This window comes from Gekko japonicus, unplaced genomic scaffold, assembly GCF_001447785.1.
Source record: "Gekko japonicus isolate JY-2015 unplaced genomic scaffold, Gekko_japonicus_V1.1 scaffold137, whole genome shotgun sequence".
NCBI lineage: Eukaryota > Metazoa > Chordata > Lepidosauria > Squamata > Gekkonidae > Gekko > Gekko japonicus.
Window position 1 is genome coordinate 1740806 of NW_015174276.1, and position 15597 is coordinate 1756402.

The window sequence follows — 15597 nt, forward strand, 5'->3', positions numbered from 1 at the left end:
TAGGGAGGGGAGGGACCTTGGAAGGGTATAATCCCATGCGGCTCACCTTCCAAAGCAGCCACTGTCTCCAGGATAAGTGGAATGGATGTTTTAGACAACTTAATAATCAGCAAGTGATTTATATAGTGTGGAGATCAGCTGTGATCCCAGGAGAGCTCCAGCCCCCACCCAGAGGTTGGCAACCCTACAGTGCTCAAAGGAGGACTGGTACTTGGATGGGGGGCCACCAAGAGAATAAAATCTATGGAGGGAGGCAATGGCCAACCCCCTCTGCTTCTCTCTCTCTTGTCTTGAAAGCCCCTTGCTGGGGTTGCCAAAGTTGGTTGTGACTTGATGGCACTTACTTCCATACCCTTTGTGGAAGAAGGAGGAGGAGGAGGAGATTGGATTTATACCCCACCCTTCACTCGGAGTCTCAGAGCGGCTTACAAACTCCTTTCCCTCCCCCTCCCCACGACAGACACCCTGCAGTGTTCCCTCTAAGCTAAGTCAGTGTGAGCTAGCTCACAGTTTTTTAGCCTCCAGCTCACACATTTTTGTCTTAGCTCAGGAAGGAGGGCTCCAAAGCAAACTAATTTATGCAGTAGCCAAATCACTCGCTCACAACTTTAATGCCAGTTGCTCACAAAGCAGAACTTCTGCTCACAAGATGCCACAGCTTAGAGGGAACATTGCCTGTGAGGTAGGTGGGGCTGAGGGAACTCTTGACAGAAACTGCTCTTTTTCAAGGACAGCTCTTGTCAGAACTATGGCTTGCCCAAGGTCATCCAGCAGCTGCAAGTGGAGGAGTGGAGAATCAAACCTGGTTCTCCCAGATTAGAGTCCACACACTTAACCACTACACCAAAAACACAAAGCATGAAACCCAAAGTTAAAATCAAGCAATTAAGCAGTGGTAAGTGGCACAATTCTCTCTCTCTCTCTCTCACACACACACACACACACACACACACACACACACACACAGCCATAGAATGCTCAAGATACTTAGAAACACCTTTACTAAAAGACATAAAGGTCTCAGGGCTGCTATGTCTGTCCTACTGTGGACACATCTAACAACAAATCAAACTTGGTCTTCCGCATCTAACACAGAGGCAGGTGTATACGTCATGGCCTTTATCTTGGAACCACATCCATCACACCTGTTCACCCCCATCCTGTTTGGACCCAGTACGTGTATTAGGTACAGTGGCTTTGCCTACCGACAGCACTCTCTTTGTTACGCAGACACATCTGCTCATCTATGGTGCAACAGGGGGACTGCCACGTTGCTTCAATGTTATAAGAAGCTTTCAAAGGAGCTGGTGCCAAAGAGCGGCATGGGCGTGCTCTCACTCTTGGGAAGCCCAGATAATTCATGTCACTGCAGGGTCACTCGCCACGTTGGTCAAGACCCAATTCTGTAACATAGTGAGCACAGCGATTCAACCGGGCCCGAATGCGCTCCTTCAGAGATTGTACAGCACTCAGGGTGCTAAAAGCATGCTACATATGGCTTAATAAATTGCACTTCATCACCCTTCACATGGATAAAGGATAAAGGCACATTTCTCAAGCAGGCTTCGTAATGGTGCACGGCAACACTGGCTGAGCTCTCTCCCCAGCAGTGCCCTACATTTGCTGGCTGTAATCCAACAGAACAAGCGGGAGCTGAGTAATATAATGATCTCTCTCTCTCTCCTCGACCCTCCAAGAGTAGCTGCTCCCCTCCCTGCAGAGTCCGCATTTTGCAGAGAATGAACTCTGCTGATGCAGAGACATCAGGGTCGGCACAGCCGAAGCCTGTGGATACAGGATTCTTTTATTATAATTTTGTGCCGTGGTGTGAAGAAGCGACGGCACACCTTTCAATGCAGAATTAAGCTGTATGAAAACAAAGCATGGCGAACAGAGCGACCCAGCTTTCCCGTTTTTTAATTAAGGGTATTCTGAAAGATTTTTTTTATGAAAGGAGGATGAACAGATGGAGCCTGCGTCCCATCCTGATTCTGGGATTTTATTAAAAAAACCTTATGAAGTCAGTCATCAAGCCCTGGAGTTAGAAGAGGCCTTATAGGCCACCTAGTCTGATCCACCCCCACCCCCCACTCAACAGCTTTTCTAGTCAACAGCTAGGTTGCTTCCATCTGAAAATCCATCCTGTGGACTGGCCAAGAGGATCTGCATTGTAGCTACTTTTGTAGAACGAGAGCTCTGGAAAGCTCTCCCGCCAAGGCATGCAGTGACCACAGCAGCATTTGCCAAGAACTCTTACTTGAAATTGGTGTTCCCTTTAATGACCTGCAAATGATAGCTTAGCAGTGCTGAGTTACTACGGCAGAAATGGATTTCTCTGGCTAGGTTCCGAACTGTGCTTCACTAAAAGCAAGGGCTGCTGATATTTTGCATATATATAAAAAAAGAGTGTGACTCAGCAGCCTGCATTCATGATATGCAAATTTGCACACGTCTACTTATTTTGCATAGTTAATTGTGCTAGAGGAGCTGGGAGACCAACCATTACAATGGCGTTGGTTCGGTCCTTTCCTGGGTTTAGGCATCACCTGCAGACTCTCACAGAGAGTTAGATTTTCAGCACCTTCCCTCTAACTCTGCTTTGACTTGACGTCATGGAACATTTACAGTATTTGCCATTTTAATGCTGTTAGCCGCCTTGAGCCAGATATCTGGAAAGGCGGGATATAAATATAGACAATAAATAAATAAATAAATAAAAAAATTGCTTGTATATTCACATACAATAAATGGAATCAACTGTGCTGACAATTAATTTTGAAAAGTCACAGCTCCAGTTTTTGGCTTATCTACCTTTCCTATCTAGACTCTTATTTATTTAGATTTGTACCCTGTTTTTCTCCCCAATGGGGACCCCCCCCAAAGCAGACTTCAATATCATTCTCCCTGTCTTCATTTTATCCTCCAAACAACCACTCTGTAAAGTAGGTTAGACTGAGAGTGTATTGGCAGAGTTTGAGAAATAACCCAATTCACGCTTTGGAGTTTGCTTCCAGTGACTTTTACTGCAACCGGATTTTGCAAAAAGACAACTGACTGCAGGCCACTAATACCACAGCGAGGCCTTCAGAATACAAGCGCTAACACATACTTAACACAGAGCAGAGAAAGAAAGACTGCAAGAGAAAACATTCAATGAACCCGGAACACTGGGGCATGCACAGCTCCCCCTAGGGTAAAAGGTAAAGGTTCTCTTGCTCGAAAGCCAGTCAAATCTGACTCTAGGGTTGCGGTGCTCATCTCCGTTTCAAAGCCGAAGAGCCAGCGCTGTCCGAAAACGTTTCCGTGGTCATGTGGCCAGGATGACTAAACACCAAGGCGCACGGAACGCTGTTCCCTTCCCACCGAAGAGGTACCTATTTATCTACTTGCAATTTCTTGCTTTCAAACTGCTAGGTTGACAGGAGCTGTAACTAGAGATGGGAGCTCACTCTGTCATGCGGCACCCGGGTCTCGAACTGCTGAACTACAGACCTTCCACAGCCTGCAGTTCAGCGTCTTAACCACTTGAGCCACCGCAGCCCCTAGGGTACATGTGGACTAAATGGCTCTTTCGGCAGTATTCTACATTAACTAGACTTTTAGCAGGCTGTCGCTTCTCCAAAAGGGTGTGACTGGCCTGTCATCCAGTGAGTTTCAAAGGAAGAATGGGGATTCGAACCAGGGTCTCCTAGATGCTAGTCTGAAATTCTAACCACGGCACCCTGTTGGCTGGAAAGACCTGCTACAAAGTATAGCCCAGTTTGATCGTTCCTCAGTTGAGTGATCTGCCTGCCGGGGATACATCATGACTAGAAACGTCCTCCACAGCAAGTCGCAGCCCTATGATGTTGAGTCAATTAAAAACATGAATACCGCAGCACAGACTCTTCTAAGGCATACCTTGCCACAAAGGAAAGGGGGGGTTGCCTTTTCTGCTAGTTATGGCACCTCTGCATTTGAATTGTTATTTTTTTAAAAGCTGAAAAGCAAACAAATAATATACATTGGAACCAAAGGTCGGAAGCTGCCCCCATATCAACAGCAGAATTTGTGTGAATAATGTGGAACAAACAGTGACTTGACTGGAATCTGGGTAAAAGCCCCCAAGAGTCACATGTGCACAGCTCACATGGCAATGGGACTTCCCACGAATGTCTACCAGCACAAACTCATGCAGAATTGCTCCTGTCAATGACTACTGGTTTCAAAGGACTTAGGCTTGAGTAACTATCCCTAAGATTACACTGTATACCTGCATGTACTAACAAATGGATTGTTCTTGAGGACTACTGTTGAACTGGTAGCATCCCTCTTCTCTGTCATTCACATTTAGTCCTTCTTGACTCAATCAGAATTGATTCTGGCTGTGTCTGACAGACTAAAGGAGAGCCCAGCTACTGTGGTCTAACTATGGTAGTCTCCAATCTTTCCAAAACTGGAAGCCACCTTTAACCCCAACATGGGACCTAGTGTTCATAGTTTAACACAGAAGTTCCCCTCTCTACTCACACTTAAGCCACTAAAATATTTATATTCTGACTTCCCCTTGTGGCTCAAGACGGCTTCCAATTCCAAATGAGAAATATAGTCAATACAGTAAAACCCCGTTAATCCCTTGCCAGGAAAATGACTGCAGCCCCCAATAAAAGTCCTAGCAAATAAAATGGCTCTTCAGTGCCCCCCTTGTGTGCCCAGGGAGAATATTCCACAAGGTGGAGCCCCTACTGAAAAGGAACAGGCTCCAGTAGATGCCAAGTATTCAACCTTAAGTGAGGAGGAAAACCAGCAGGTGACAAATGAAGGACTGTAACAGGTGGAGGAAAAGCTGGTCCTTCAGATATGTGAGTCCCACCAGGCTGTGAAGGTCGTTAGAGATTATAACAAAGCACCTTGAACTGAACTTAGGAACAAACTGGCTGCTAGTGGGGGGAGAGTTAGTAGATGAAATGTGTTCTCATCAGCTAGCCTCTGATAATAATCAGGCTGCCACTTTCTGAACTAGTTCCCTAGTTGCCTTCAAGGGCAACTCCATGTAGAACCTATTAGAGTACTCCAGCCATGAGGTTACAAAAGCCTGGTTTAGCACAGCTAGGTTGGCTGTCTTAAGAAAGAAGAGAGAACCAGACAGAAGGCATTTCTGCTCAGAGCACCAACCTGCCTTCCACACGCTGAGGCTGGGTCCATGAGCATCCCCAAGCTCTTAATGTGCTCTGCCAATGCCAGCTCCCAGCTCCATGCAGTCCAAAACCAGTGCATCCAATCTCCCTACAGCATCATCCTTCCCAAGCATCATTACCTTTGTCTTGCCTGGATTCAGCTTGTTCTGCATTAGTCACTGGAACACGGCTTCAAAGCACTGGTGCAGAGCTGAGATGGACAACTCTGAAGGCTTAGATAATGAGATGCAGAGCTGGGCTCTATCTATATATTTCTCTCCTTCTCAGTCTCTTAGGATATACCTGCACTGCAGACACAGGACTGGATCCAAATCATGGGACTGGAGCCAAATGTGCCCTTCCAGCAGTGAAAAGGTGTGTAGGTGCATAAGTATATGGAAGGGAGATCTTTCTAACAGATAATTCTTTGCGTCCACAGCAAATGCCAAATCCCAAATCTGGGATGGATGGCAAATCACTGCAGTACAACCAATGCTCACGCTAAGATGTGGAGTCATGTGAGCAAAAATCCTACTTTGTGAGCTACTGGCATTAAAGTTGTGAGTGAGCGATTTGGCTCCTGCATAGATTAGTTTGCTCTGGAGCCATCCTTCCTGAGCTAAGACAAAAATGTGTGAGCCAGAGGCTAAAAAAACGGTGAGCTAGCTCACACAAACTCAGTTTAGAGGGAACACTGAGTACAACTTGTGTTGGATCAGTACAAATTTGACGTGGGGGGATACAAACAAAGAAATGCTGCAATGCCACTGTTGCAACCCTTTAGGCTGGGCCTAAATCCGCCAGTCTAAGATCAATGCTCCAGTAGACAAAGTAGAGGAAACAGAGCCTCAGATTTAAGGGTTCTCAAATGTAAGTGCTCAGTTATTAATTATCTCTCTCTCTAGCTCCCTTTCTCATCTGTAAAAATCTGAGTAACATCCAGTGGACTTGGGATGCTGAATAATTTACTCGGACACAGACTGTGCACTGAAAAATGTTACAGTAATTAACAGTAAGCAGCAACCAATCTGGTTGGTGCCCAAGTTAACGAGTGTGGCCCTTTCAGCAGCAGACAAAAGGGCACTTTGGGCCTACTTGCAAAACCGTCCGAAAAAGAAAGATTTGTGGCGGAGCAAAAGAAGGCAACTGGGACCAAATCTACCACAAACAACCGGATCACTAGCCACTGTTTTATCACGGGCCTGTTGATCAGCATGGCCCAACAGCTCACCTATGGCTGCTGTAGGCAGAGAGGTCATGAGAACAAGAGTCTCAGGGTGAAATGCAATAAAATTGCTTGGCACTGTGGCCTTGGCTCTCCCACACAAAGGAACAAGGTGGCAGAGACCCAAGAGGGCGGGATGGACTGCACCACTCCAGACTTCAAGTGGGAATTCACCAGGGCTATTTTTGGGCAGGAACGCACAGGAACGGAGTTCCGGCTGGCTCCTGAGTTGGCCACACCCAGCAGGAACTCATTAGCATAATAGGCCACACCCAACAGCAGAAACTCATTAGGACTGGCTACAGTAGGCGTGTGTGGCCTAACATGCAAAGGAGTCCCTGCTACAAAAAAAGGCCCTGGGTTTTGACAACAAACAAGGTAAACAGAATAAGAAGCAAAAGGTGGGTGTGGCTGGATGACCACACTTCTGGCAACACGGGGCTGTGGCCTAATATGCTAATGAGCGGTGGTGTCAGGGTGTGGCCTGATATGCTAATGAGTTTCAGCCATTGGGCGTGGCCTATTATGCTAATTAGTTCCTGCTGGGCTTTTTCTACAAAAAAAGCCCTGGAATTCACATATCACTGTACGGCTGCTGCAGGAGGGCAGTGATGCTTGCCTATGAAAGGAGGAGGAGAGGCAATGTGGATAAATCATTTCAAGAGTATCAAGAAACTCACATTATCGAAGGAACCCAGAAAAGGAGAGAAAAGGTATCCTTAGATAAAACAACAGAAAATGTGGCTTACCGATGGCGCGCGCCAACGCGATGACAATCTCCTGGCACGTGGTCTCACCTGAGACACCACAGACGACCCGCTGAATTCCATCCACCCAGACCTTCAGCTCCATCACAAAAGGAAGCAACTTACCCTCCCTCTTCTCCTGCCTCCTCTTGGCTGAATGAGGGCCGGAAGCGGGGCAGCTGGAAGCAGGGGGCATGGCTTCGTCATGTGCCCCACCCCCCACATCTCACCCCGGGGAACTGCATTCCCCCGCGATCCGCCCCGTGTTGACCTCTGACCACACTTCTGGCAACACGGGGCTGTGGCCTAATATGCTAATGAGCTGTGGTGTCAGGGTGTGGCCTGATATGCTAATGAGTTTCAGCCATTGGGCGTGGCCTATTATGCTAATTAGTTCCTGCTGTGCTTTTTCTACAAAAAAAGCCCTGGAATTCACATTTAGGAATCTAGGTTAAAAACTGTAGAAACAACAACCAAGAAAGGGGGAAGGGGGAGAACTTTGTTGCCGCTGTGCTAGTTTTCTCCATGGAGGGTTTAAAAAATAACATTAAAGGAACATTCAACCTCCGAATATGGAGTCTGAAGCCAGGTGGTCCATTTGACCACCTCCTTCCCCTTCATGTGTGAAGTGGGCATGAGTAGACTATTGGGCCATCTAGATCCGTGCCATTCTGACTCGCAGCAGTCCTGTCTGATCTCAGGCAAAGATCCTTCCCCAGCGCAAGCTCTTTAATTGGAGATGCTGGTCTTTCTGCATGGAAAACGTATGCTCTGCTACAGAGCTCTGGCCTCGCCCCTTCCAGATTTTAGCTGAGCACCCTAAACGTGTGGCCAGAGCATTTGCTAATGAACAGACCATTGTATGAAATTCCTCTGAATGGATCTCTACGGCAAGGGATTTCTGCTTTCAAGGCAAAGCACACAGCGCACGCACACATACAAATGCACACACCGTCAGTTTTAAGACAAACCGGAATACCCACAGTTTTCTGATATAACCCACCGGGATTTAGGAAGACAGGCTCTGGGTCTCCTTTGTTTCCGTAATAGTAAATTACATCTCCCTTGGTGGTGCTAAAAGATAAAAATAGAAAGAGAGTTCTCCTTGCAAAATGGCAACTCAGATCTTTGATTAAGTTCTAATTTCATGCAACCCTCAACACAGCAAGACATTTTTGCAGTTCAGAGATACTTAGCTTCCTTCACTTAAAAAACAAAAAAGTCAGATTAAATACTTGTGCTAGAGTCACTGCTTAAAGAGCTGCTTTAAAAAGAGGAGGGAAAGCACACAGAAAAGTATTCTTATCAGTCTTATACCGACTACAAAATGTATTAGATCATATATCTTGTTAGCAATGCACAGGCTTTCAACAGACTTGTAATTACCCAGTGTACATTTGGTTCCCATCCACCTCCCACTGATTATTTCACCATTTGGTCCCAATACTGGATGGTCACCAGAGGGAGCTCCAGCGGCATCCGATCCACAGCATTGTACCCAGTGCTGACCCCACTCCATCCCGTTGGCGCTGCAGAGTCAACAATGCTGTGGTTTTACTGTTTCACATCAGTTCCTTTTGGCGTAAAGCCCCCTGGTATGTGACAAAAGCACATTCCGATCTAGACATCAGGCAGCTGGGTTTGCTCCACCACTCTGTCTCCGTTTTTTCTGCCTCCACATCTCTGCTGCTTATTTTATTCTCCAATGGCTGTGCAACTGTACATACAAAACCCTTTTTAATACAATAATGCCCCCGAATCCCAAAATACAAACCAAAGCATGCAAATTAAGGCCCCAGTATATAATACATAAATTCAGCTTATACGTAAAGATGGGTAGCTGACCGTGTTAGTCTGTCTGTAGCAGTAGAAAAGATCAAGAGTCCAATAGCACCTTAAAGACTAACAACATTAGTGGCAGGGTATGAGCTTTCGTGAATCACTGCTCACTTCTGCAGATATCGGAAGAAAATCCAGATATTTAAATATTCAGATATTTAAATTAAATACATCTTTAATTAAAAAAAATAATCATAACAACTTGTTTTACTGCCTTAGAATACATCATACAAAAGCACTATATTAATGTATGTGTGTACACCCTTTCAAAGAGTGAACTGTAAGCCACTCCGTTTGTCTGTGCGAAATCACCACCACGTATCCTTTCTGTGCACACAGACGTACGAACACATCAGGCTGAATGCTCCCATAATTCACACTTTAGCCCTGCATAACCAGAAGACACAGAGGTAAGCAGAGATGAGCAGGAGGTGGGTAAAAAGGGACAAAACCTGACTTGAGGAATCAGCCATGCTTTGGTAACCCAGAATCAACTGCTAATGCTAAGAAGTTCATGTATGAAAAAGCTCAGAAACCTATCTTCTGATAAGCATGCTGTATCTGAGCAATATTATGAACCAGTTTTGTAACCCTTAAGCTGCTAGGTTCACAGCTGGTAAACAGGGGGGAGCCCACAGAGAAAACCCTGCAGAAAGGAATGGCTGATCCATCGTGTGCAACCTGATGAAAGCGGTGAAGTTAACAACTCTGAGAAGACCACTGTATAAGTCACTGTCCTCCTAAACTGCAGTGCAATCCTAAGCAGAGGTACACCCTTCTAAGCTCATGGACTTCAGTGAACTTATAAGGGTATAACTCCATTTAGGACTGCACTGCCGGTGACTTCTAGTGTGGGATTATGATCTTAATGGACTAATTTGATCTAATTGTACAAATTATGAATATGCTGGAGGCATTGTGTACAAGGTATATCTCAGATTCTATCCCTTGAAAGTACAGCAAAATAATACCATCTCTGGTATTTATATATTTACTTTTATGTTGCCACTCCAGACTTCTGCTTCAGGTGGTTTACAATTAAAGTAATAATCAGTATAAAACCAGCTATTAAAGCAAGCCCAGGGACATAAAAACAGCATAAAACTCTCCATAAAATGATACAACTAACCTCAGGCCACAAGGAGACCACAGATCAGGTGGAAAGATAAAACCCCTGATTTAGTGGCAATTTACATATGTTATGGGAAAGGTCTGCGATCGCTTAGACAAGACCTGCTTTACATGCAGAAGGTCCTGGGTTCATTCCCCAGCATCTCCAGTTCATTCAGAGGTGCCCAGTTAGCTTTGAAGGGTAAGTTACCTATAGATATGTGTAATGAAAATAAAAGGGGGTGATGAAGAAGATTTAAGAACTGAGCAGTAGGTTGGAGCACTGTGGGAAGCCGCACGGGGGGGGGAGGAGGGGGGGAGGAGGGCAGGATGTATTGGTATAAAAGTTTATGATCTATATTTGACTATGTTTATTATATCCTAATAAAATGGGTTTTTTTTTAAAAAATAAAAGGTGCCCAGTTAGCAGATCCCAGTTAGCCCATGCTGTGCCTGAGATTCTGGAGAGTACTGCAGAGTAGACAACACTGAGGCAGATGGACCTATAACTGAGGCCCATCAAAGCAGCTTAATTTGTCCATGCATCCTCTAGTAACTTCCTGCCATATGCAGTGTTTCAGGGCAAGATTCTCAAGTTGCAGCAGTAGCAGGGGGCCTCCAGTGCCATCATTTCTGGCACCAACTGAAGGAAGTCGATTGCAATCAAGCTTCTTTCCAACGTAACCAGGAGCAGGGTGGGGGTAGCAGCATCACTGCTGGAAAGACATAGCCCTAGCTCTTAAGAGAGGAGCCACCTGAGGACCAAAGAAGCCGGTGCGTTTATGGGATTCAGTTCTCTGTCCAGATACGGAGAATCTCAAACAGATCTAGCAGCATGTCAGCACGGGTGAAAACGGGAAGAAAACTGGATGAGGCATCAATCCCGTGGACTGCAAACTGCCGTTAGATGGCTCACCCTCAACATCCTTGAATTCCCTTCCGTCAACATGGAAAAGCAATTCCTCAAGCGGCTCTCTGTCTATTGGACTGGATGCTGGTATGAGCTCATATCAAGCAGTATTTCACTCAAGTGATTCAGTTATTATTTACAGTGGGGAGGGGGAGGCATTTCTGCGGCCACTGACAAACAAAGCACATCTGCAGTCGAGATCTTAATTATACACAACTCTTCAAAGTGTGGCAGAGACGTCTCGTCTTGTCGATGGGGCTTCTCGTTCCCCCACCCCACTCATCTTCGGGATAAATAACAACTTGCAATAGAACTGAATTTCCCCCCAACACTAATAGCACAAAGCTTTTTACACAGTAGACGAACGACCATTTCCAACGTTTCGTTTTGTCAGAGAACGGAGGGAGATGCACCGATAGCTTGACGCAAACAAAAGCGAGCCAGATAAAATCTCATTAAGCTAAATGCGATGCATTGGGAGTTAAGCTGCCAGTGCATAAATTGGCATCTGGTACGTCAACCCTAACAAGCAAAATTGTTCTTTATTCGGCTATTTATAACCTATTCTATACATAGCAGCTAGGATGCGAGCTGAGATTTATGCTCTTCCCTTTCCTAGGCATTCTGAACTCTCCTAAAAAAACCCAAAAAACACCCTGCCTTCTTTGTAAATTATGCACAGCAGAAACAGCAGGGAGAGAGATTCAAAACCATTCAGTTATTTAAAACATTGGGAAGCCTTCCTTTCTCCCAGAGACTGGGACCCAAGGCAAGTAACAAGAATAAAACCCATCACCCCAGGAAGAAATTAAGCAATGGAACAAAGATAACAGACAAAGACTGGAACAGCCAAAGGACAACTAACGATGCCCTCTTGACTGACCAAGGCCCAACAAGAATCCAAACGATGTTTAAGCTCTTAGATCTTATCCAACGTTTTAAAAAATCTCAAAAGCCGCCAGAGCTCAGTTTTGTAGCCCCTTCAAAATGTCGTCAGGATAGAGGCCTTCCTCAGTTCTTACATAAAGCCTTTGTATTAAATGGACAGATACTGGAAACGCCTGTAATGGGCAGCAGCTTTTCACACCTTAACATATGTTCATATGAAGCTGTCTGATACTGAATCAGACCACTGGGCCATCAAGGTCAGTATTGTCCAATGTCTACTCAGACTGAGAGTAGCTCCCCAGGGTATTCGGTGGAGGTCTTTCTCATCATCTATAACCTGACCCCTTTTAACTGGAGATGCCAGATAGTCAACCTGAGACCTTTGGCATGCCAGCCAGATGCTCTACCACTGAGCCACAGCCTCTCCCCAAGGACTATAAAGGTGAGCATCAGCACTCTGAGATGGATACAAAATCATAAAGGTAATCACTTCAGTGATCGTAAAACAGAAGCAACTTGCTCCCTACACAGAGAGCCCTGGGTAATACACGGGCTGCCACATTCTGCCCCAGCTGTACTTTCCAAGTAGTCTTTCAGGGCAGCCCCAAGTAAGGTGCATTACAGTAGCTGAGCACTGACGTTACTACTGCATAGTCAGATCAGCAGTTTCTAAATAAGGGGAGAACTTTTAGGCTAAGGACGGCTGGAAAAATGCTTTCTGAGCCCCCATTGTTACCTGCTTTTCCATTACAGAATGCAATCTTGTAAAAAAAACCCTAGCTCGCCTTTTTCAGCCGATTGTCTTTTAGAACCTGACCACAGCAATCAGGACAGAGGCAAAAGCATACGGAGGCTTATTTAACAACAAGATGTATAGATGGGTGTTATCTGCATACTGATGACATCCAGCTCCAGTGCTTCAGATGATCTCATTAAGAGGCCCCATACAGATATTAAACAGCATGGGGGGAGAGCACCCTGTGGCAGTACCGGTAATGAAGCCCACATTGCTGATTGCTCATTCCCTATAACAGCCTTCAAACCAACTCGAGGCCATGCCTCCAGTTTCCACACTACATTCCAAACATCTCAACTGCGGTGAGTGATCAAAGGGGTCAAGGAGAACTAATAGAGAGGCATACCCTTTGTCCCCCTCTAAACAGAGACTGAACACCAGAGCTACCGAGGCCATCTCTGTCCCGAAACTAGGCTGGAAACCAGAGTGAGAAAGGTCAAAGGCATAAGCATGAGCCCAGGTACTGCTGCAGCTAATCAACCATGACCTTACCCAAGAACGGTAGGTGGCAGACAGGCCTGAAGTTGACCAAGACTTACTACCCAGTGGAGATTTTTTCCCCAGTAAGTAGGTTAATCATTGCCTCCTTCAAAGATTTAAAGAAAGCTCCCTCAACTAAGGAGGTATTTCACAGTCCTCTGAAGTGAAATATGCATCAATTCCTTGCAAGATTTCAATAACCACGAGGGGCAGAAGTCCAAACGACAGGTCGTGGCCTTCACAGCACTTGGAACCGTCAACATCATTCCGACAGACCAAAGTGAAACAACCCATATAATTAGGACCAGATGGTTCTACAGACACCCCTACTGTACGGCCCCTTTGATAAATCGGCACGCTAGTCAGGGCAGATCTGAAGAGATTTTATAGGCAAAGAAGCAAGCAAAGGTATCACAGCTAGGAGCCAAACTCCTTTCTTTGTGTGACGCCCCTCTAGGGGTCATAGACAGCTGAATCACACTAAACAACTGAGCGGGATGTGATTCATGAGATGGGATGGTAGCAGAAAAGTAGACTTCCTTTGCTGCGAACGCCAGCACTTCATAGGCTGCCGCATGAGGCCTTTAGTGTACATTGTCAGATCCAGTCTGTGATTTCTGCCAATGATGTCCAATTTATTTATTTCCTGTCATTTCCAGGGACAACCATACAGCTGGGGTCCTCTTAGAAGGGGAGGATACACACGGGGGAACAACCCTGCCATTAGCTTGCTAGAGCCTGTCGTTCCTGGAGAGGGGCCGTGGCTCAGTGGCACAGCATCTGCATGGCATGTAGAAGGTCCCAGATTCAATTCCTGGCATCTCCAGTTAAAAAGACCTGGCAGTAGGTGATGGACCAGGCAGTAGGTCTGCTTGAGACCTTGAAGAACTCCTGCCAGTCCAAGTAGACAGTATAAAGCAGCTTCATGTACATGCACACTGACCACATCTCTATTTCTGTGAAATTCTTTGTGATTTTGTTTAAGGGCTGTGGTTCAGTGGTAGACAAGAAGAAGAGATTGGATTTATACCCCGCCCGTCACTACCCAAAGGAGTCTCAGAGCAGCTTACAACCTTCTTTTCCCTTCCTCTCCCCACAACAGACCCCCTGTGAGGTAGGTGGGGCTGAGAGAGCTCTTTCAAGAACTGCTCGTGAGAGAACAGCTCTGAAAGAACGTGCAACTGACCCAAGGTCACACCAGCAGCTGCATGTGGAGGCGTGGGGAATCAAACCTGGTTCTCCCAGATTAGAATCCGCGCTCCTAACCCCTACACTAAACTGGCTCTCACCCTGGGGAGATACACACTGGGGAACAAGCCTGTCATTAGCTTGCTAGAGCCTGTCATTCCTGGAGAAGGCTGTGGCTCAGTGGCACAGCATCTGCTTGGCACGCAGAAACTCCCAGGATCAGTCCCTGGCTGTGCCCCCACCACAGCTTCGATTCCTAAAACTTCTCAGGGCATCTCAGAATCTCATGGGATCTTGGGGGCCGACTAGTCCCCCCCCTTGCAGGGAAGGGGAGGGGCACCCACAACTGGGCCTTCAAAGAGATAATGGTCTGCCCATGGCAAAGGCCAAATCTCCAGCCCCTCTAGCAGACCATGAGGAACCTGCTCAATCAAAAAATAATACTAATTAAATCTTAGATAGTCCATCTCTGCTGTTTCCAATATTTTATTTATAATTTCTTCCTTCCTCTTGAGAGGATATAATAAAGAAAACTTTGAGGACACATGGTCAAGTTTTTATGAATGGGTAGAAGAGTATAACACTGAAAACTTTCCGACATATAACCGACATAAAAGGAAATAAGAACTATATATTCAATTGTAAGCAAAAGGTATATATGAAAATTATAAGGTGGATAAAAGAAATGAATGTTTTTGGTTTAAATATCGATATGAATGGATTTCCCGTTAATTTGTATCTACGTACGTTTGTCTTGTATGTCTTGTATATGAAATAAAAAATCCTTTAAAAAACTTAAATCTAGCACGAGTCCTTTCTTGTGTATGGGGTCCCAAACAACCGAGGACAGATGCATTGAAGCCATAAAGTTTAGAGCCTGACCGGACAAGGGAAACCTCCACATGGATGAGCAAGTTCAGGAGGACCATCATCCTAGAGGGTCTGCAGACTACCTCTATTAACTTGGGTCAGTTCAGATGCAAACTATCGCTTGCTGTGAATGGGGAAGTCAAGAGAAGGGCCGGAGAGTGCACCAGGAGAGAAGAGACAGCAGCAAATGCAAGCCCGAGGCTCAGTCCCGGCAGCCAGACTGCGATCTTATGCAGCCTTCCCGCAATTATTTCTCTGACACGCTGCACTCTCCAACACAGTTGACTTACCAAAGAGATTCTTCGGACTGGTTCTGCGTTTCTGTTGCTTGCTAACAACTTTGTGCCTTTGACCCCCTCAGTCACACTTTCCTGAACGAAAATTCTGCC

At 45.8% G+C, this 15597-nt stretch overlaps 1 protein-coding gene across 2 annotated transcripts in view; it reads right to left on the minus strand.

Annotated features, from left to right (window-relative positions):
• Positions 1-15597, minus strand: part of TANGO2 (transport and golgi organization 2 homolog) — a 116702-nt gene that overhangs the window by 14621 nt on the left and 86484 nt on the right. For both annotated transcript variants that reach the window (XM_015423785.1, XM_015423786.1), the window contains exon 6: positions 8131-8201. In XM_015423785.1, the coding sequence (XP_015279271.1) occupies positions 8131-8201 (71 nt within the window). The remainder of the gene's footprint in view (positions 1-8130; positions 8202-15597) is intronic.